General features: G+C 40.8%; 1 protein-coding gene across 4 annotated transcripts; it reads right to left on the minus strand.

Annotated features, from left to right (window-relative positions):
* Positions 1 to 188: 188 nt before the first annotated feature.
* Positions 189 to 20,032, minus strand: NUBP1 (nucleotide binding protein 1). 4 transcript variants are annotated; one of them, XM_042037628.1, is made up of 12 exons: positions 19,823 to 20,032; positions 19,417 to 19,605; positions 5,480 to 5,581; positions 5,269 to 5,405; positions 4,984 to 5,052; positions 4,429 to 4,461; positions 3,475 to 3,565; positions 3,152 to 3,306; positions 1,933 to 2,043; positions 1,708 to 1,810; positions 931 to 1,014; positions 189 to 362 (listed from the first exon to the last, which is right to left on the minus strand). In XM_042037628.1, exons 2-12 carry the CDS (start codon positions 19,454 to 19,456, stop codon positions 310 to 312), a joined length of 978 nt encoding a protein of 325 aa, XP_041893562.1. In that variant the 5' UTR covers positions 19,457 to 19,605; positions 19,823 to 20,032; the 3' UTR covers positions 189 to 309. The 4 variants fall into 4 exon arrangements, with proteins under 4 accessions (XP_041893562.1, XP_041893563.1, XP_041893564.1 ...); XM_042037629.1 differs by lacking the exons at positions 19,417 to 19,605; positions 19,823 to 20,032 and adding an exon at positions 5,661 to 5,753; XM_042037630.1 differs by lacking the exons at positions 5,269 to 5,405; positions 19,417 to 19,605; positions 19,823 to 20,032 and adding an exon at positions 14,668 to 14,826.
* Positions 20,033 to 20,999: the final 967 nt, after the last annotated feature.

The raw sequence follows: 20,999 nt of genomic DNA on the forward strand, positions 1-20,999 counted from the left end.
ATATTCAACCTCCTAAATAAAATGTGTTTTGTATACTCACATCTTCAGCTGCTACTTTCAAAGTCAGGTTATTGGTACCATGACACTGGAGGCAGAATGCACTTGATAATCCAGATGCAGACTCCCTTTCACAGCTTTCTAGTGAGGGAAGAACTACAAGAATCTTGAACTACTGGAAAAAACAAAGGTGAGCCTTTATATTAAGAATTTATTTGCAGTATACAAAAAGAATACATTCCTTTATTAAATCAAGGCATAAGTTACTTTTCTATAATTAAACATGAACTACATTTTTATTCCATTTACAGATTACATTATCTTTTCTTCTTGAAAATGGTGTTGTTCACAGTATTCCTGAATTCCTGTAAAGATGGAGAAAAAGTAATATAAGTACTATTTCAGCTGTACATCAGGAGTTTGTTGTTGCTACATCTGTCCCCTGTGGGTACAAATATCTGAAGCTGGGCCTTCATTACACTGGAAGTGGCTTTAGGTATTTCCCAGCAGTATTTTTAAACAGCACAGCAGCAGCTCTTTAGGGAGTTTTTGCATAATGACAGTTAGAAGTGGAGGCATTGATCAGTCAGCTGCATCCCACTGGGTTATGGTAAGCACCCCTCCACACACCTGCTAGAGAGGCTCAGAAGGTTTCTCTGAGCACCCCATCTTCTCTGAAAATGAAAGTCTGACTTCTATGAAGTCAAACATTGAAACCAGTTATCAAATACAATTCTGTTACCACTTTAAAAGCCAGTCAGAAGCGATGCCCAGAAGCAAACATGGTCTTTGCACCTGTTACTTTCAGAACTGCTGTGCACCTCTCCTGATTTTATTTGTGGCAGAGTAACAGAAGCCTGTTTAACACCTTTGTATATTGCAGCAGTGCTCGGAACTGAGGGGATTAATTTGCACAGTGATTCTCAGACTCACTTTGAATGATATTCCTGTAAGATAATGTAGCTGGAGACTCGGGTGCTTCAGCCAGGAAAGACTGGCCTTTGTCACAACTTTTTCCTTGAAAGACAGAGAAAAACACAGAGGCAAAGCAACAGGAAAAGATGAGCTTTACTTTTTTTGGCCTTTACCCTGTTTCAGTTAACACTTTTTCAAACAGCCACCTGCATCTATTCCTTTTAGGAAGTCCTGCTGTCAGTAATAGGACTAGAAATACAGTGTACAGTTTGACAGAGGAATAGTACTAGCAGAAACCTTCAGTTGGGAGTGCTGAGCTGCTCCTTGATGTCATTAATTCAGGTATTAATTGGTAACAGCTAGTGGGCAAAGAACCATGCATCCTCATGATCCACAAGACAATGTGGGCAGTACCAGTAACTGTAAGGTTAAAGCACTGGTGTTAATGCTTAACTTCTAAAAAACATTCTTCTTTGAAGTGGTTATGGTTTTAGTCAGTCTGCATTTCCAGGTTATTACACCAAAGAGAAAGACATGTTGTATTTCAAGTATGATTACAAAGCTGAAAAGATGCAGCATGTAATCTTAAGTGATTAAGGAAAAGTTAAGGAAATTACCACAGCACTTCCCTCATTCAACATCATGCTATGTCATAGTTCCAGTGACTTTTGATTCAAAAAAACATTCTGTCTAAAAGTGCTAAGAGACATCAGTGCCCACATCAGGGTTTTCCAGTAGTAATATGAGTACAGGAGGAACTATTTGCTTTAAGTGCAGTGCAGTAAGTAACTTTACCTATCTGTGGATCCAGAGGCACTTTACCCAGGAGGGAAACATTCAAGTTCTGGCACATCTTCTCCGCACCACCAGTAGTTGGGGGAAAGATCTGAGATTCATTCTGGGACAACATGAAAATTAGAGTTAAAATACTGCAATTCAGAGAATAAGGCATTTTTGGAGCAATGTTTGATATCCAAACAATGCCACAGAAGAAACACTGTAATACACAGCCAGCCTTACCTTACACTTTGGACACACAAAGCCACTCATGTTCTCCACAACACCTATGATGGGCAGCTTCACTTTGCGGCAGAAGTTGATCTCCTTCCGAACATCCTGAAGTGACACTTCCTACAAATATTAGCAAACTCTGGTATTTCAACTGTAATATTTCATGCTGAATCCATTCAGTTACCTCCTTAGAGCTAATTTATAATGAATTATTACTGCTGTCTTAATATTTTTAGGAGTACAAACCTGTGCTACGAGCTCTATCAACAATTCTATGAGTAGCAACAGAGCAGGTACAACAGCTCAAGCCTATTGGATGTGGTTGTTTTGAAATCTGACTCTAGTCAAGATGCACCCATATTTATGTTTTATCTCCTATGTTTATCTCATATCTTCTTTAAATGCAACTTTTTCACATTTTCATTTTACAGAAGGACCCTTGGTATTCTCCACAGAGTGAGGACAAGAACCACCAGGCTTATACTTGTTACCTCTTTTCAAATTATATATAAAGTATCTTATCCTCTCCTCAGAGTTTTCACATATATGACTGACTTCATTCATTCTCCTGTTCTCTTCTTCTTCCTTCACCACCTCTCTGGTATTGTCCTCAACACTTCACTTCCTTTATGTGTTATCCTTTCAGCTGTTGTGGAAATACTTTGTATCCTGTACTGGTTTAATCTCCTGTTCCTTTCCAAACCAGACATGAAAACCTCTGTTTGAACTGGCTGTGTTTTTAGTTTCAGCTTTCCAGGGGCTGATTTCTCTTTTAAAAATGCGCATGACAAAACTGCCTACTTTGGTGGGTCACCTGGAGGTGACAGGCTACTTCACAGGTGTCAAAGAGTGCACAGCTTACCACTTAAAAACAAAGCTTCTTAGGGAGATTCTTCTGAACATTAAGCCATTGGTGAGTAAATGACACATCCACAATGATGTGAACTCTCATTCTGAAGGAGGAAGTGAAACACTGCATTTCCTTTCACCACACACATCACAACAGCTTTTGATTGTGAACTGCTGTGGTTCAGTGACCCACTTGGATCCCCAACCAGCTCCACTGAGACACCCACCTAATCCACAGACCAGCCAGTTGCAGGCACAACACAACAAAGTAATTTCTCTAAGATTCTATACCCTTAGATTTCTGTGAAATCAACAGCCTGTAACCCAAGGACTGCCTTTCACTGCCATGATGCTTCCCCAGTAGAATTCGGGCTCATACCTGGGGGGTGGTGACAATGACAGCGCCGTCGATGTGGGTGGCACTGAGGTACTGCACGATGGACAGGTGCTCATCTGATGTTCCTGGGGGCGTGTCCACGATCAGGTAATCCACTTCACCCCAGTCCACATCACGCAGAAACTGCTTGATCAGCCCTAGAGGAAAGGATAAGAATGTGGAAGAGAAAAGGTATCTTCCTGTATTTCCAATTTCAGGGTCTTAGCTTACTACCCTATCTTTACATTATTAAACGAGATCATGATATTTACGTACTTGAAACCTTTGAAGGATGTAAATTACTGTTGAAAACACTCAATACGTACCATTCTTTTTTGGTCCTCTCCATATGACAGCATCATCAGGACTACTAAGCAAGAACCCCACTGACATGACACCTAAGTTTTCTTCAACATACTGAAGGAGAAGTAGAGAAACAGAACAGTGAAGAAAGAGTAGAGAAACCAACTCTGAACCTCTATTTTACAAAAAAAGCAGGTGAGGGGGAGGACATTAATGAAAAAAAAGGCAGAGAACCTTATCTTTTATCCTAGGGCATTAAAAACTGCTTCTTGTGCAACACTCACCAACTACACTAAGACTGAAAAAATGAAATTCTTAGAGCAGTTTATGGAATCACTGGAGACAATGTAAGGATAAAAGCAGCTTTCCCTCTCAGCACCAGCTGCCTTTCTAACAGCATGCACACTACAGGTGATCTTCAGACAACCAACACTCCTACAAGTCCTTCTCTGCGTTTTCTAAAGATTAATAAGGTTTTTCTTGGGTGCAAGATACTTCTTGGCTGACACACTACACAGCTGCACGACACCCAAAAATAACAAACCTGAGTGACTTATATTTATTGCCCATAGTAGCAAAGCCAGTAAACATAAGATAATAAAACTATTTTAGAAATATAGTATTACTGTTGTTAACAAAAGAAATTTAACACTCTGATCTAAATAGTCTATATCCCAATTCTGTATGACATGCATCTCAATTTTATAGATCTATTCTATATTCTATTAAATCAGGATATATATTCTACAGCACTCTCTAGATATTCTATAGAACATGGATATAGGCTATATAGATCTTTAGAATCTGGACATATAGACTCTATGTCTCATATCTGTAGATTCTACAGAATCTGGATATTGAAGTCATTAGATAACAGGAGTACCCCCTGCTCCTCCCTCACTCATTTTTCACTGTAGAAGATGGTGCCCAACCCAAAAACACCCAATGAACTTTCTGAAACAGCTGCACTGACTCACCACTGGAGACCATCCAGATCCACTCTGATGAACCTGAAAATTAAAGTGATACACAAAAGTTGCAATAGAAATAAATACAGATGTTACATAAAACATGAACAAGTCAAACCTGGGCAAAGAGCTCTCCTGCCTGCAGGAACAATCCTGCTTTATTGGGGCAGTTGAGGTAAAAACTGCAGGAGCACCAGATCTTCAATAATAAGTGAACAATAACTGTTCAACCCTTATGCAAGTTTACTGATTACTTTCTGTATTTTTAAGAAATATTCAAAGGCTGATAAAGCGCATCATGCTAATACTAGTCAAGTTTCAAGTTGTCAGCATAATGTGGCTGGTATGCAATGAAAGTTGGTTTGCAGACCTGCTCATCCTGAAAGCAGATGACTATTTTGCAAAATATATTATGCTGAACTTCTCCATCTCACCTCATTTCCCTACCATTGCACTGTCCCACATTTCCCATTATGCACTTCTTTTAGAAGTGTATAAGGAGCCTAAATATGCTAATGAAAAACTGAGAAGAAATCCCTTAAACATGTCTGAACGTTCACTCACCTGTTCTCCTTCTAGACCCATCATTTTAGGGATTGACGGGCCACAGATATCTATGTCCAGCAGAGCAACCTGGAAAACAAACCAGCCAACCTGCCCCACTGGAAATAAGGTAGCACAGGGCTGTCTCCAAAGGCGACCTCATGCAATAAAATCACTCCAACGGAGTTCCCACAGGAAAGTCAAACCTCAACGAGCAGGGGCGCACGATCGGTACCTGCCCGCAGGTGCTCGGCCCTGCCCGCTCCGGGTCCCCCACCGCCCGTCCTCTCCCCGCCCTCTGCCCACCTGCTTGGTCTCGTCGGCCGCCAGCCCGTGCGCCAGGAGGGCACTGAAGGTGCTCTTGCCCACGCCGCCCTTGCCGGACAGCACCAGCACCGTGTGCCGCACCGCCCGCAGCCGCGCCCGCAGCTCCGCCGCCTCCGCTGCGGAGACACCGCTCCGTCAGCGCATCCCCACCGCGCCCCCGAGCCGCCCCCCTCACGGCCGCTGCACTCACCCGGGTCCGGCCCGGCTGCGCCGGCCGCGCACAGCCGCTGGTTGGGGCATCCCTGACAGGCGGCCGCCCTGCCCGCCTGGGCGCTGCCGGTCCCGGGACACTCTGCAAGGGACAGCGAGAGCTGGGCCGCGAGCGCCGCGGGCGGGGGGCTCATCCCGCCCCGTCCGGCCCCGCTGCTCACCCTCCGGTGCGCCCGGCGCCTCCGCCATAGCGCTGCGTCACTTCCGCCGTCACTTCCGGGAGCGGGGCCTCGGGCCCGCGGTGCCCAACCGCTGCCGCCAGGGGGCGCTGCCGCCGCCGGGCTGTGCCTCGGGGCCGTCCGGCCGTGCGAACAGCCCGTCCGTGGCCCGCGGCAGAGGCGCCTCTGACAGCGGCGTGCTTTTAAAGCCAGGGTGGAATTTCTCCACTAGAACTGCTTTAGCCAGAAGCAATTGACAAGGAACGGCACGGAACCATCCCGGTACCGCAGCCTGAGTGTTCCCGGTGCCGAGCCGCCCCGGGGCTGTGGGCCCGTACCCCGCTCGGCCGCTGGAAGCTCCAGCGTTGAGCCAGCTCCCGGCTGTCCCGCTGCCAGGGAAAGTATTACACAGTAATGCACTTCACAACTGGAGAGCTTCACAAGTTTCATACCCAGGAGATTACGTATCATTCCAGTAGAATCGCGCTGTTGCGGTATTTCATGGCAATTCTGAGTATATTAATTCTGTATCTTGCTGGTAGACAATTTCCATTAATTTCATGGGTACATTTATTTGGAAGATTATACTGCCTTAACTTGGCCAATCAACTTCTGAGCAATTAGATAGTCACTGTTCTTGGTATGTAAAAAATAATAAAATAATTTTCCACGCCAAGGAAGTGTGCACCAGCTTGTGATGCAGTCTGGACCCCATTCCTGGCCACATTATCCTAGTCACTGCTCCCTCCCTCTCTCCCATGGCTGCCTGAGCACAGCCTTGTCCTCTCTGCCGCTCCTAACATCACAGCCTAAGTGCTGTAAAAAGGGTATTTTCCTGATCCGAGCACATTTGGGAGTCTCAAGTACTCCCATTTCTGACTGGTTAGTCCCAAAACTTGTTTGTTTTAACATACAAGTGTGTAAGTTATTGTTTGAGGTGGTCTCACCTTGGAAATAGAAAAGAGTATCTGGCAATATTTGGAAAGGTACCAGCACATCCTGGTGTTAAATCTTTATTTTTGAGAGAAATATACTGCAAAGTTATCTTTTTTTGGGACACAGCACTTCAACAACTGCAAGCTTTTTAGAAAGAACACTCTGGGAATTAAAAAAAAAAACCAAGCCAAACATAAAACCAGTAACTGTCCACCTACAAAAAAACCCCAAACAAACAACAAAACAAAACCAACAAAAAACCAAAACCCCAAAACAAAGAAAACAAAATCCCCCACCAAAACAACAACAACAACAAAATAGAAAAAATCTGAAAATAGGTTTAGTTAAGGTCTTTGAGGAGCTTTCAAGCATATTTACCTCAGGTAAAAGCTCAACACCACTGGATAGTTGTACAGCTCCTGCACTTACTTCTCTGTAATTACCTTTCATGGGAAACTAATGAACAAAACACTATTTGGAAGTGGAGTCAAATGTTTAAGCAAATTCAGATATCTGTGGTAGGAGGAACTGACCAGTAAGACATATCTGAGAAGTTCATATTGTACCTTGCTCTTGAAAAAACTGGCTTGGTATGAGACCACAGCTCAGTACAGCACTTCAGGTCTGTGCTTCCTGTCCAACATATGGATTCGATTCACTGATGTCAGCAAGACTTTCCACATTTTAAACTGAGATATGTGTCCAAATATTTTTCTTTTGGGTCCAACAGATCATTTCCCATTCCCAAGGTTATATAGAACGTTCCCCACAAAAAGCATCAAAAAGGAAAAGTGAATTCCTTCTTCAGCACCCCTGTTCCTCTGAGCCAGGGAGGGCTCCTCGTGTGGGGCTCTCTGGGCAAGCAACAGGCTTTACAGTGTTTTAGGATGGCATTTCTGGTCACCTTTGATCCAGTTCTATCCCCACATCAGGCAGACTGATGGTAATACCAATTGACAAATCCATTGAGGAGGCAGCAATATTTGCCAAAAAAGCCAATATATCTACTGTCTTCCTGATACGTTGGAAAGCAAGGCTTTGTCTTTCTTTATCCTGATTACTCTGATTCTAGCCCAAGGCCTGCCAGGACTTCCCTGCTTTTGAAAGAGCCAAAGGAGATGAAGTTACACCAAAAATTCCTTGAGAGTAAGAAAGCAGAGATGGAGCAACATATTTCCCTCCTTGTAATCAAGATGAGCAGACATGCTTAAACATATTTTCCAGTAATGTACAATTTGAATTATTCTAAGTGAATCTGTCCCCTGAAACAGGAGAGATGGGAAATCACAACTCTGGTCTGCCCTTTTCTTTCTCACTTACAGCAGTGCTGGCCTGAAGGTTCCCCCTGAACACCTCCTCCTTTTTGCATTGAGGCTTTCCCTCATGCTGCACAACTACCCAGTGTTTTTCACACTTGAGGTTGTCTGCCATTAAAATGACAAACATTATTAAAAGCTGTGTGGTGAACTCACACAAGAGACCAGTGGAGATGCATGGTAGAGCAGCTCCCTCTAGCCAAAATTACAGCACTGAGCATTTTCAAGCCACTGTAAATGCCAGCAAACTCTAACATGAAGCATTGTAGGAAGCTAATGAAAACAATTAGTTATTTAGCACAGCATTTAACGTGGTTTAGATTAAGGTAAGTCTTTCCCCTTCTCAGCATCAACAGATGTGCACAGCGTGACCCAGAGCAGGATCTTTCTGGCAAAAACTCAGGCCCATTTTATTAATGAGAAGTGCTTTAACCTGAGGAACACATTGGGCAGCATCAACTTTTACCCTGAAGTGGAAAAAGACATGAGTATGAGTGGCTGTTGTGGCCTTCCCTTTGCGTCCTCCCTGCTGTAGTAGGAGCCTGATTGAGCACAGGCCCTCCCCTTACATTTGAGAATGCTGTAGGAAGAAGTGGCTTCTCTCTTGCATGGCCCTGCTTTGCCTCGATGTGAGACCATCCCCTGTCAGTTATTCCCCGCCTGCTTCCAGTGGCTGCTTTGGAGGGCAGCAGTGGCACCCAGCAGGGCTGTGCACTGAGCTGGTTTCTCAGAGACAGCTGTTCTGCAGCTGGCTCCTCACCCTCCAACTCCACTGGGCAGTGTCCCCTCTGGTTTTGATTTACACCGTTGTGTGCCTTTCAGGTTACAAATCCACATCAAATCAGTTAAAATCCAGCTGAGGTGCAGGTCAGTGCAATGCAGCAAACAGCACACCGGTGTCTACGCCAGACTTAATGTGCTGTCTGCAAAAGAGCTGGGGTTATTGGGACGTTCGTGCATTTGGCACAGCCTCAGTGTTACAGACTGACAGAAAATTGCTGAACTACAATGCTCCAACTGTATGCAGTTCTAAAACTGTTGATTAGCATTGGTCTCATCCATCCAAGAGCAGTAGCAGCAGCAGAGCAGTTTGCAATAGAGGGCAGTGTCTCTGTGCTGATGCCTTGTCAGTTCCCTTATCACTAACACAGCAGTACTCCAATGGTGAATGTACTTCACAATCTCAAATGATAACGACTCTGTCTACTTGGAAGAAGGAAAAAATAATTGGTATTATTTGTTTACTTATGTTCTGTTTTTCATTAAAAGATCACCTCATTCACTACTGAAATGAGGGCATATCCGAAGGAAACTTGGCAGGCATTCTGCTGACTCTAGTACCGCTACTTACTTTTAGGATTTGCAATGAATAAAATTATTCTTGTCAGCTCTAGTAAAAAGCAGATTCATGGGGATAAGTTTTGCAGGCTTTTTCCTTTCTCACCATCCATTATCCAAAGAAATGACTTTTTTCATTAAAGTTTTCCTGAACCCATTTGGCAGTCTGAGACATACCTGCAGCACTCAGGAGCAGAGCAAGTGTTTTCTGCTTCAACAGACCCAGATCGATAAATTACAGTCTGAAAAAGCACTGTTAAAGAGCAGATTAAGTACTATGTATTTCAGATAGTCAAGATGGAAACCTACTTAGAAATTTCATTTTCTGGTGAGAAAATGAATATAATTCATCAGATCATAGAGAGGGGACAAAACTCCCAAACCCAAATATCCTGCAGCAAGTAGACTGAGATTGTCTGGCTCAGTATCTGTGAGCAGTGCCAGCTCAGGTTCAGTACACTGATTTATACATTTCACTATTGTATCAGGCTGGTTACCTGAAGCTTTTCAGGGCAGCTGCCTAAATAGGTGTGCAGCACTAAGGAATTCCAAATCATTTAGGAAGGTCAGTACTTCAGTTTGGACACAGGAATACCCTATGAATAACTGAAAAACAGGCTACTGAGAAAACACTACTGACAAAACCAAAATTAACCTTTTATTTTTGTGTCCCTTAGTATTTACTCTCACTGTTCGATGGAAATCTAGAGTAAATGTGAAACTCAAAAAATAGTGACTTATCCCTGCAAAGTTTAATGTACAGGCTTAATTCTTAAAATAAAGTTTTGGGTGGAGAAAGAAGACTAAATGCAGACAGTTATTTGTCTCAGTGTTTCAATTTGGTGAGTAAAATACCTTTTCATAAGAGTACATTAAACACTTGGGTGAAGAGAGGAGTGATCTAGCAGGCAAAGCAGGGTGTTAAAGAATGGAGAATTCAAGTCCAAAGACAGTAGCTTACACCACACTAGCAGTTTTGAAGCCAGGGGCTCAGGCTGCAAGTTATTTTAAATCCCTGATGAGTGTTTCAGTTCCTGCATCATGGGCTAAATTCAGTGGAGACAATATCAGGTGCTTTCAACATGCAGGGGCCAATTCTGTCACGCTCTGAAAGGATGCAGATTTGGACTGGAGTGCACATCTGAGGAGAGGTAGAATCATTTAATCGGTATTAACTGCAGCTTTAATAATCATGTTGCTGAAGTAGCAGATGCAAAGAAAGAACTCCAAAGACTACTGAGGTAAAATTCACTAGAAGTTGGCAGCTGCATATTATCTTATTATATCCAAGAGGCACAGAAGTGTTCTGTAGTGTTTACATGCTTCTTGAGAAAGCACCCCCTCAAAAGATACACCTGTATTCACTTCCCTGGAACTGCCTGTGGCTCACACAAAGCCTGAGAGGAGCTTGCTCACAGACAGATGTCAGGGTTTTACAAGAAACCTTGCAGCTTCTGTCCGGAATCACACACTGATTATGTTCATTTGCAACTTAGATATTTAAAGTGAGGAAAGATGTCTTTGATGGTGGTTTTTTCCTATTTTACATTAATTGATGATACTCCCTGGCCATTTCCTAATGTAGAAATAGTACTTTTTTTTTTTTTCTTCTTAAACAAACTTTGGAAAGTGTGCAAATAAAAGAGACCCACAAACAGCACATCTTCTTCAGAGGAAGAAGATGACTAAGCTTTTACACTTTTATTTTGCCACAGCCAGGGAAGAGCCCTAAATCAACTAAAATGTAGAAATATTTACATACAGAATGTAATTAGTACATCCTTGACACCTAAGTTCCAACTCTTCCTTGCCTTTTGATAAAACATTTCCATATCTTTAGCCTGAATGTTGGCCTGGTTCTGGTCAGAAACAGTCTGATATTTCAAAGTGGGTCACAGTGAACTTTCCAAACATTTGTTCTGCCCTTGTCTTCCTATTATACAAAGCAGAAATGGCACGGAAGAGGACAGACCTGCATTAATCTATGTCTGTATCGCCTTTGCAGTAAGTTTTCACTAAAATAAGTAATATGTTGGAAGTATATTAATTGAATTTTGAAACATATATTCTAAAGTTAATCTGAAGTTAACATTTGTAAATAAAAAGATAAAATTTTTTTAAGCAGCAAGATTCATTTGTTACTTTCATTCAGCTCCACTCAGAGTTCTCTAAGTTTTTCCATTAAGATTCTTTCTCTAACAGAGCAGTCTCACGTTCACTCATTTTTTTTTAATGCACATTTGGAAACAATAGAGTTTTCCTGCAATTCTATTTGTCATAAGTAGTTTAAGATGTTTTCAGTTTATTTTTAGGGACTCTTAGGAAAGTTCAAGCTAACCAGCTAAATATGTGTAAGCTCACAGCACATAAATACATTTTCTTTTCCTTTTTCTTTCCCCCCCATCTACAAAGCACAAAAGATGTAGTTTTTTGTGTACTTTAGATTGTATATGGTCTTGCCAGCTACAGCACTTAATCCCACTTAGATGGAATTGGCTATCCATCTAAGTTTCTCATGGATTTAAGTGTATGAACATTTACTTCACATTTTCCATTGGTGTTTTCTATTGCTTTTATGTGCCCCTTTATAAAATAACTTCTGGCATGAGGGAGCACAAGTGCATTGTGAGATACTGACACACAAGCAGGGATTTTTTCATGGAGCCCAGCTGACACTATAACTGCTGACAACTGGATTATAATGGAAAAAACCAGTAGCTATATCCCTATACTGTTACAGCATTAAATAGCAATAATAAACTACCTGGAGAAACTGGAGTATTTGTATTTGTATAAAGAATAATTAGTTTGCATTAGTATACATGGATCAAAAACATCAGAGAAGAGTGAAGTCTGTTGCTGCTGTTTCTGCTGAGTTACTGGTTGGTGCATACATAGCAGAGACACTTTATTCATCACAAACTCCACAGTAATGGAGTTACATCAGAATTACCAAACGCTGGAGTGGAAGCAAACAGCTTATGCTGCTGAGGAGGAACTCAGGCTGGTCAGCGTTGTCAAAAGAAATGGAAAATGCAATAGGTTCACTGAGCAAAAACATTGCTGATTAAGCTCTGGGTGAAGTTATATGGTAATAAGTCCTGTTAATTCGCTTGCTCCTGACTATACATCAGAGGAACAAGAGGAAGAAGAAGGCAAGTGAGGGCAGAAGTGAGTGTGGATGAGTGCTCATTTAACTGGTATCCATCAGCAAGCATCACAGAGCACCCTTTCTTCTTGCTCCAGTCTGTAATAATTGGAGAAAAAGCATGGCTAGGATATGGTTCAATAGGACAGCCATTGGCTTAGTTCTTGAATTCTACCACAGTTCTGTTCTTCCATTGGGAAGTGATTATAGTCAAGGCAGCTACTACAGCTCCTCTTCCCTTCTCCTCTAATAGCAATTAGACAAAGGGTGCTACAAGTTCAGGTTTTGTGTTTAAAAAATATTGATCTTGCAAAGGCTGTTTTTGCAATGACTTCTCAAGCAATGAATGGCACTCTCAGAGACATCCTTCTTTCTGAAAATTATTTTCCTAACTAAGCAGGCTAGTTCCATAAAATGAGAGGAAAATTAACATAGTAATGTTTTTCTATCTTGGAAGCAAAAAAAGCTGTTATTTTAATGAGGTCTGGAGCCCATTTTGGAATGAAAAATATTTTTCTAATTTGTGAAACAGCAAAATCTTTTCCAGATCAAAAAAATCCAACCAAAACCCAACCCTAAAACAACATACAGGAACCTTTCTGAAACCATTTGTTTCTAAAATCAGTACCCTGAAAAAGGAAAGAATCAAAAACTACATAAAAGAGTAAATAGTGTGAATATGGTGGTGATCTAAAAATGATCCTATGTTGAAATGACACATTTTCTTCTGTTTATATCCCTTGCACATAAAAGTCTATGATTAATTTATCTTACTTGATTCTGGACTTAATCTTGGTCATAACAATGGGAAGATCATCCAGAGTTTGGATAGTGGAGCCCTGGAAATATGAGGTGCTGGAGGCAGAAGCCCAGAAGCCCCAGTGAGGTATTTGGCAAGGGTTAGGTCACAAACCCAAGAAGGCATTACAGCTCCTCCGTATTTCATCATCACTGGGCTCACAGCATGTGGTCATCTGGGGATGCAAACATTCTGAGGAGTTTAATCACAGCCTGTGACTCTGCTCAGACTCAGAGCTGCTCTCGGACCACATCTTTAGACTGGTGAACAGAAAGTAGTGTGTGCACAAGTCAGTGTAGAAGAGGGTGGTGGTACACTGCCATCAACATGTCCCAATGTCAGTGTATGCCAAAATATGTTATGGTAAATATATTTTAGATTTGGTGTAAAAGTACACAGATCCTTAAGAAAAGAAGGAAAATCTTTAATTGTGGTGCCAGCCCTCATTAATACATCTGCATCTGCTTTCCACAAAGTTAATATTAGCATAAATAGTTACCTTGGCTTCAGTCTCCTGGAAGTAGCCAACAGGGCAGGATGGTTATGGACATTAGCTCTGGGAATCAGTCAGACCAGGAAGCAAGTGACATGTTCACCTAGTCCAGTATCTGCACCATGTCTAAACAGAAGATTATCCCTGCCAGCTCCAACACCTGTCTGTGCTCAGAAGTGTTCCCATGCCCAGCACCACCCTTCCTGCAGGCCTTGCTGTTCAAAGGCTGGGAGCACAGGGATCAGAAAGATGCTAGAAAAACATGTACCTATTAAATAAAATAATGAAAAAATAAACATCCATTCCAATAAACAATCACCATGATTCTGAGTATTTCCACTCAGCTCACTGAGGATGCTTTTAGAAACAGCTTCATTGTGTTGGGGATTTTTTATCCCTGGGGTGTGAAAAGGCAATTTATTATATCAATATAGGAGGGAATTTGACTCTCACTTTCTTTTTTGCCTATATTTTTACCCTACCTGAAGAGCCTACAGTATTTTGTTTTAGTAGGTTACTCCTACTAGAATGTGTCTATGACATGACAGTAAAAATGGTCAGGTTAAAATTAATTTCAGACTTGAGATCTGGGTTATGCTTGCTGTCTAAATATTGCAAGTTATCATAGTATTACTTTAACATAATGTGGCATATCTCCTAAAATTAATTGTGAAATCAGTCATGAGTACACTATTTATTCAGTCAAGTATAGTATCAACTAATATTAAATTTACAAAATAATTTAGGCAAAATATGGAAACGTGGGTGAAAAATATTTAGCAAAACTGACTGAGAGGCAAAATGTTAAAGGAATTTACAAATGAGAAGGCACAAGTATATTCCTCCCACGACATTACCTGGCTGCTGCTTTTTGCATTCAGATAGTAAACAGTGAGCTGACCTCAGAACCAACAAAGAAACAAAGCCAGGCTGCAGCATTTTAGAAGTGCTTATATTGTATGTAAGCCCACACTGAGTACCTGATGGAACTTGTGTGACTGCTCTCCGTCTAGCTGTATCCAGCCTACAAAAATCACAGCCTGGTGGAACGAGAGAGCAGCTGGAGCAGTTTTCTCCATGGTCTCAAGAACGTTGCAGCACAAAACTTTCCTCATGTTCTGGAAGGGAAAGTTTCCGGTGGGGCAGCTGCTGGGCCAATGCCTCCCCACGCTCTCCTAGGAACACGCTGCTCAGCACTTGTTGTGTTTGTTTCCTGCCTTTGGACATCATCCAGAAATGACGTGGGCTGGTGCAACGCTGTCTGGTGATCCTCCCCACCAATCCGTTCTGTACAGCAGATTATCTAAACTATTTCAGCCAATGTGTGGTCAGAGTGAGTAATCGAAAACTGTTTGAACAAAGCTTCTGTGATGCATTGGAGGTGGTTCCCCTGAGGCCATTTTATTTTGTATGTCTTAAATGTCAGTGCTTTAAAAAAAAACCCAACAAAATTCAAGAATGCACAATGAACCTAACCCACATCCACTTACATGCAGCCAGGCAAGGCTCAAAGATGGGTGCATAGTTACATGTTTCAATTTTGTGTTCACAGCCAGGCTTAAACAATATTTTTTTTAGTGAATGAATGAATGAGGAGTTTGCTCTGTAGCACTAACCAGTTTCCTTGGTTGTGTGTAAAGTGCTTGCAGACATTTTCTTGCAGAAAACATTAATTTCATCCTCTTCTCTAACTTCATTAGAAATAACTCAGTGTAAGACAACCTGTAACCTATCTCCATTCACCAAATCAACTAAATCCATAGACTCACGATCAGAGGCTAGGCAGTATCAGCATGGTGACTGCATTACATGCTCACCATAACACGAGCAGGTGTGTGACCTGTGGCATCGCTCTGGGAGTTGGTTTCAGTGTCCTGGTTCATTGCTAACCAAGTGCTCTGGACTGTTTTAATTGCACTGTTTCATTGTTAGATTTGGTTCATGAAGATGAATCACCATTTCCAGCTGCTACCCGAGAGAGAAAGTGAGTACCAGTACAGACTAAAGGCTGAACCACAAAGGTCCTACCCAGAATCTGAACCATGAGAAGTCTTCTCTTCCTCTAGAAGTAGAAAACAAATAATCCATTCAATACTTTCTGAAACAGAGACATAACTGTGCCCAGTTCTTACGTGGCTGAGAAACTTGCTGCTTTGTTTCATTGTTTTTACTTTGAATTATACTTTTTTATTGAAAATAAATGAACTTGTTTACAATGTGCTCCCAGTTTTAAGTAGCACTAATGTAAGAGGCCAACATCCTCACAAGTCCCCCCAACAGAACCACATCAGACCAGGCTTTGGCTCCCTTGCAGGCATCAAGGCGTAGCATGGGAAACACGGCTGTGCTGACAGGGGGTGTAACATAAACACAGGAAAGGAGGACCCTGCTGGGCAGCGGCTGACCTCTGAAAGCACTGGGGATTCTTTGCCTCACAGCCTTGGTACATCCCCACAGGCTGCTGGCTTTGGTTAGCAGAGAAGGAGACAGTGGGAGCAATGGATAGGACTGACAGGCTTGTAAACCTCTCCCTGACACACATCTGCTCAGGAGGGCTATCTGGGAACTGGACCTCACCTTTGCAATGGACAGGTGAACACACAATATAAAATAATCAAGTCCTGACAACACACAGGTTACTCAAACTCTGCTTCTGAGCAGCAGAAGACCCAAGTCCTTAGTGTTCTCAGGGAAAAGGAAGGATGTGGTCTTGGTGTAAAATCAATATTTAATGTCATTAAGTCTGTTTCTGTAACCAGTTAAATTGTAAACAGCATATAAAACAATGTTTCCAACAATGCTCTTATCATAAGCAGTTCCTCTGCAAAGCAAGTAGCTACCAAAGTGCACTAAATTACCTACATAAATATTTCCTCTAAATCACAGCTAGCTTACAGTGATTATCTGATTAGGAAAGAACCACTGCAGAATTAAATTATAGGGAGAAATTTACTGCCGTTATCTTCACTTTCTTCCATACTGTGTTCTCTCCATACCAAACCAAATTTTTTTCCCTGTAGTCTATAATCAATAAAGGCTTCTTTTTGGGTGAAGGCTCTCTCAAGGAGCTCTGAGAGAACCTAGCCTGGACACAAAGGGCTCAGTACAGTGTGGAAATGTGGCTCCAAATGTTCAGTCATGTTCACAGGCTGCTGCTTCAGGGCCCAAAGTGATTAATCTACTGCAAAACTGCTTTGCTGTAAGGGTTGAGTGGGTTTGGACAGTGCTAGCCAGGAGATCTTTCCCACTGCTCTACTATACAGTGTCAACGAGCCCCTAAGGATTTGGACTGGGATGCAGGCTCCTGGCATTCTTAACTCTTTGGGTTTTGTCTATAAATAACCTTTCAGCAGCAGGAACTAATTCAATTTTCAAACCACACACATCATTAGCAAATCTGGTACAACTTAATCTGTAGACCAGATCTAAATAGCAGCATAATTTAAATCACATTATGCCATTTTTAGTGGCTGTTGAAATTCAAGTTGCATTGATTTTAGTAAACTGGCTGAAGAAACTACATTAGTTCAATTTGACCTCTTCCACTCTAAAGCTACCGACAGGAAATGCTTGAATGGGTTTACCACACTGGCTGTAATGAATCCTGGTAAATGAGGGTAACATCATAACCAATAGGCTAGGAAATATAAACATTTCCCCCCTTCTTTCTTTTTTAATACTGAACAAAACTTTTCCCTTGCAATTTCTCTCTCCTTTTCCCCCCATACAGATTAAAACACATAAGAAGCACTTAGAGGATTCTCAGGGTTAATACGATTAAATGATAACAAGCACTGCAACCAAAAACTATGCTATACTAATTCCATGTATCTCTCCTTTTTGGTGATGTTCACCCCTTATCTTCTCCACTTACAGAAAATAAGTCTTTAAAGGAAGTTGATCTTCCCTCTACCACTTCTATGGGAGTTTTCAAAACTTTGAGAAAGTTTCAGTAGGGAAATATGACTTGTGTTCATATGTTCTTGCAGCAAATGTCCTCAAAAGAATTGAATGAAAGTTTAAAATAAAATGACAGTTTATTGGAATTTCACCTTTGCAAAATGTTCATAGATCAAGAAGTAGATTTTTTTACTTAGGAGAAAAATTAATAGTGAAGCAAAATGGAAAGAGATCCTGTAGAGCTATAAACACTGCCTCCATGAAAATGGCTTTATCACAAAAGCACAGTTGTAATTTCCCCCACAGTTGTAATTCAACACTTCTCTTCTTCTTGTAATAAATGTATACTCCAATTTGCCTACAAATGTAATGGTTTTATAATAGGAAAGTGATGGTGCATTTCTTAGTGGAAGCTTTTCCTGGTGTTTTCCAGGAAGAACTTCATTAAATGCTTTCATATGATATGTGAGTACATGGCCAGTTCCTTCTGGCTCTCCTATGAGATTTGATTACCATATGTCCTTTTAGGGAAATGGCAAGAGCAAGCCAAAATTATACAAATTCATCCATCTGATATGAGATTATAGTAGTCTCCTCCCCTAAATTAAGCAAAATGACATGCTAGGATGGAAGTTCCAATAGGAGTGTTTAAAAGCAGGGGTGGGTTCTGATTTTGTATGCATGTGAGGCTTACAAAAATGTTCTGCTTTGTTCAGGTACTTCAGGAAATCTTCCAGACAGAAGATAAAATTATGATACTGGAGAAATCCATGAAGGCAAAGGAGAACCCTCTGAAAATGTTCAAACACACTTTCAGGGAAGAACAGAAAGACTTTGCCATGATGCACCTCAATTTCAGTAAGTAAAGGTCAGACTGCTACATCCCTTCCTTCATCAGCTACTCAAGAACAGAAAATTCAATGACAGTGTAAATCAGTTTGATGAGATTGGAATTGCATTCATTACATTGTGATTCAAATTCTGGGAGAAAAAAAGTAAAATCCAAGAAGCTTGAAATAATTGAAGTAATGGGCCAAAATGTCAATGTGTGTAGTTCCTTTTAGACATTCAGTGCTTGCAGTTGTCTTTGGAATCTCTTTTCCTGGACAGTTAAGAGTTCAATTGCTTGTTGGTGGTTGATAACCTTTGGGATTCAGTCTCATGTCTGAGTTAGGAATTGATTTTAATTCCATTCTGTATGAAACACAAGATTTCACTTTAGGACATATCTATTTTAAGAACACATTATCCTGGACAGAAGTCTGTCTTATGATGCAAAATACCATCTAATGGTCAAGCTCCTTAAAAAGTTAATTGCAAATAAGAATGAGGCAGCATCCCTTACTGCCTCAACTCATTTTCAACTATTGAGTGACTCCACTTTCGCCTTGGCACAGATGAGCTCATCTGACACATACACAGGGTGTTTAGCTGGGGGTTCACAGCACAGGCTGGCCTCAGCCTGGTGATCCCTGTGCTATGATCCATTGGACAGTGTGCATCATGTCTTTCTGGATATATGTGAAGATATCTGAGACTTTTCCATATCTTTATGAAAAGTGTAAAACTATTCTCTTTTTATTTTTGTCTCTAGGAAAATCCTACTGGATACAACAGCTTCACATACAATGAGATTATTGAAGTACATAATGCTTCAAATGAGTATTTCTATTGTTCTTCCTAAACTGTTTTATCAGCTCAAAAAAAGCTTCTATTCAAACAAGGAAATGGCAATAAATCATAGTTTATTGTACTGGCATCTTCTCACTTTTTCTAACTCCTTAAACAATAAATGTATAATGTAACATATCTTTTTTTCAGCCACATACCTCCATAATAGGATCTTGACATTTCCTTTGGCACATCCATAAATCAGATTTCGTAAGCTTCATGCTCTGCTCCATTCCGTCACAAAGCATTGTTTTGGATCCAAATTCTTTTATGTCCATTTGAATAGTTTTATTCACATGGCTTTTCATATCACATAAATCATGCCTATTCTAGGTGCAGTAGTTCAGCTGCAAGAAACCAGAAAAAGCTCCTGATTACACTGGAGCATTCGCTTAGCAGCTACATTTACTGTGGGAGGATATCATTTGTCACTTCTGGTGCCACCACACAATCAATTAGGCAGGCAATTTAGCTAGTATAATCATTTTATTAAAAAAACTCCAACAAATGGAACAAAACAAGATGGTTTTAAATATTAATACACAATTCCAGTTTTATACTCACTCTGAGTTTTGTTTTCCATGTCTTCCCTGAAGACCTCTTCCACAAAACTGTTGGCAGCATTAGGATGGATATGAGTCTGGTCATCAGGATTTCATATATCCAAAATACCAAACATGTTTTAATTAGGATCAAAAATGGAAAGTGTTACATTATCCCTTCTTCTTCCTTCACAATTGCCAGTGATGCTGTTGATGTTCTAAAGGGTTCTGTCTAAAAAAAAAAATGAAACTTCATTTGAAGTCACTGGAACATTAGAATGTTGCTGAATTTTTCTTCAGTGGGAGTGAAAGGACATTAATATGACATACTTAAAACCCAGAAGTACCTGGCAGTTCTGAGTCAATCTAACTCCTGCTACCTCCTAGGTTATGTAAGAGCTTCATAAAATGTCCCCCAGATACTCAGAAGTATTTTAGTCTTAACATACATGCAAGTTTTCTGTCAGTCTAATATGATCTCTAATATTTTAACCCAAACGTTTATACAAGTACAGTGTTTACTAGAAGTAGTTATATTGACAGATAATCAGAATATCTTGTCCTTCCTGAAATGCATACAAATTCTACGCTACTACAGCTCCCTAATCCAGACCAAATTCTGTTGGATGCTTTAGCTGATCCAAATAACTGAAAGCTATGTTCATCAGATCTGCAATTAGAAATTGTAATCTTGACAGGGTATTTGAAATTTGGACACTTTTTTCCTATCAGAATTTTTGGTTGAGCTCACACCTTAAAATGTATTTTCCAAGAGACAAAATTCTGAGAAAGTAAAACCATTTGCTACTTCACTTTCTAGGGATTTTTTGCTTTTAAATTATTTATTTCTCTCATGGTTTAAAGGAAGAAGAGTTCAGCTTTATAGCTCGGCTGCAATAGAGAAAGAACATATCAAATGAACCATTTCTTTATAACATGTAAATGTTATCTGAGTTGCTGTTTATTTTAAAGGAAGTGCTGATGTTGGCACTTGTTCCCTGTGTGTGCTGCCAACTTTATAGTTGAAGGGATTAGACAGAAAACAAATTAATAAAGTCTAGTTTTTCTGTAGTTAAACAACTGTGACTGTCCCAAAATCAGTTAAAAGTGGTTTCTGGAAAAGTCAATCTTTCTTACAGTCCACAGTGCATGGAGAAATTAACAGAAACAGTTTTGTCAGTATGAAGAGTTTACCAGCT

The sequence above is a fragment of the Corvus kubaryi genome, unplaced genomic scaffold (assembly GCF_017639235.1).
Source record: "Corvus kubaryi isolate FWS band 111438036 unplaced genomic scaffold, C.kubaryi_AGA036_p1.0 37387, whole genome shotgun sequence".
In the NCBI taxonomy this organism is placed as follows: Eukaryota; Metazoa; Chordata; class Aves; order Passeriformes; family Corvidae; genus Corvus; species Corvus kubaryi.

Bases quoted from the DNA above. Each gene is read 5' to 3' on its own strand.
- NUBP1 (XM_042037627.1), bottom strand. From the start codon at position 5,633: ATGAGCCCCCCGCCCGCGGCGCTCGCGGCCCAGCTCTCGCTGTCCCTT. The intron at 3,566-4,428 runs GTGAGTCAGTGC...CTTCTCCTTCAG, and splicing joins GATCTGGATGGTCTCCAGTG to TATGTTGAAGAAAACTTAGG. The intron at 3,307-3,474 runs GTACGTATTGAG...CCTTTCCTCTAG, and splicing joins GAGAGGACCAAAAAAGAATG to GGCTGATCAAGCAGTTTCTG.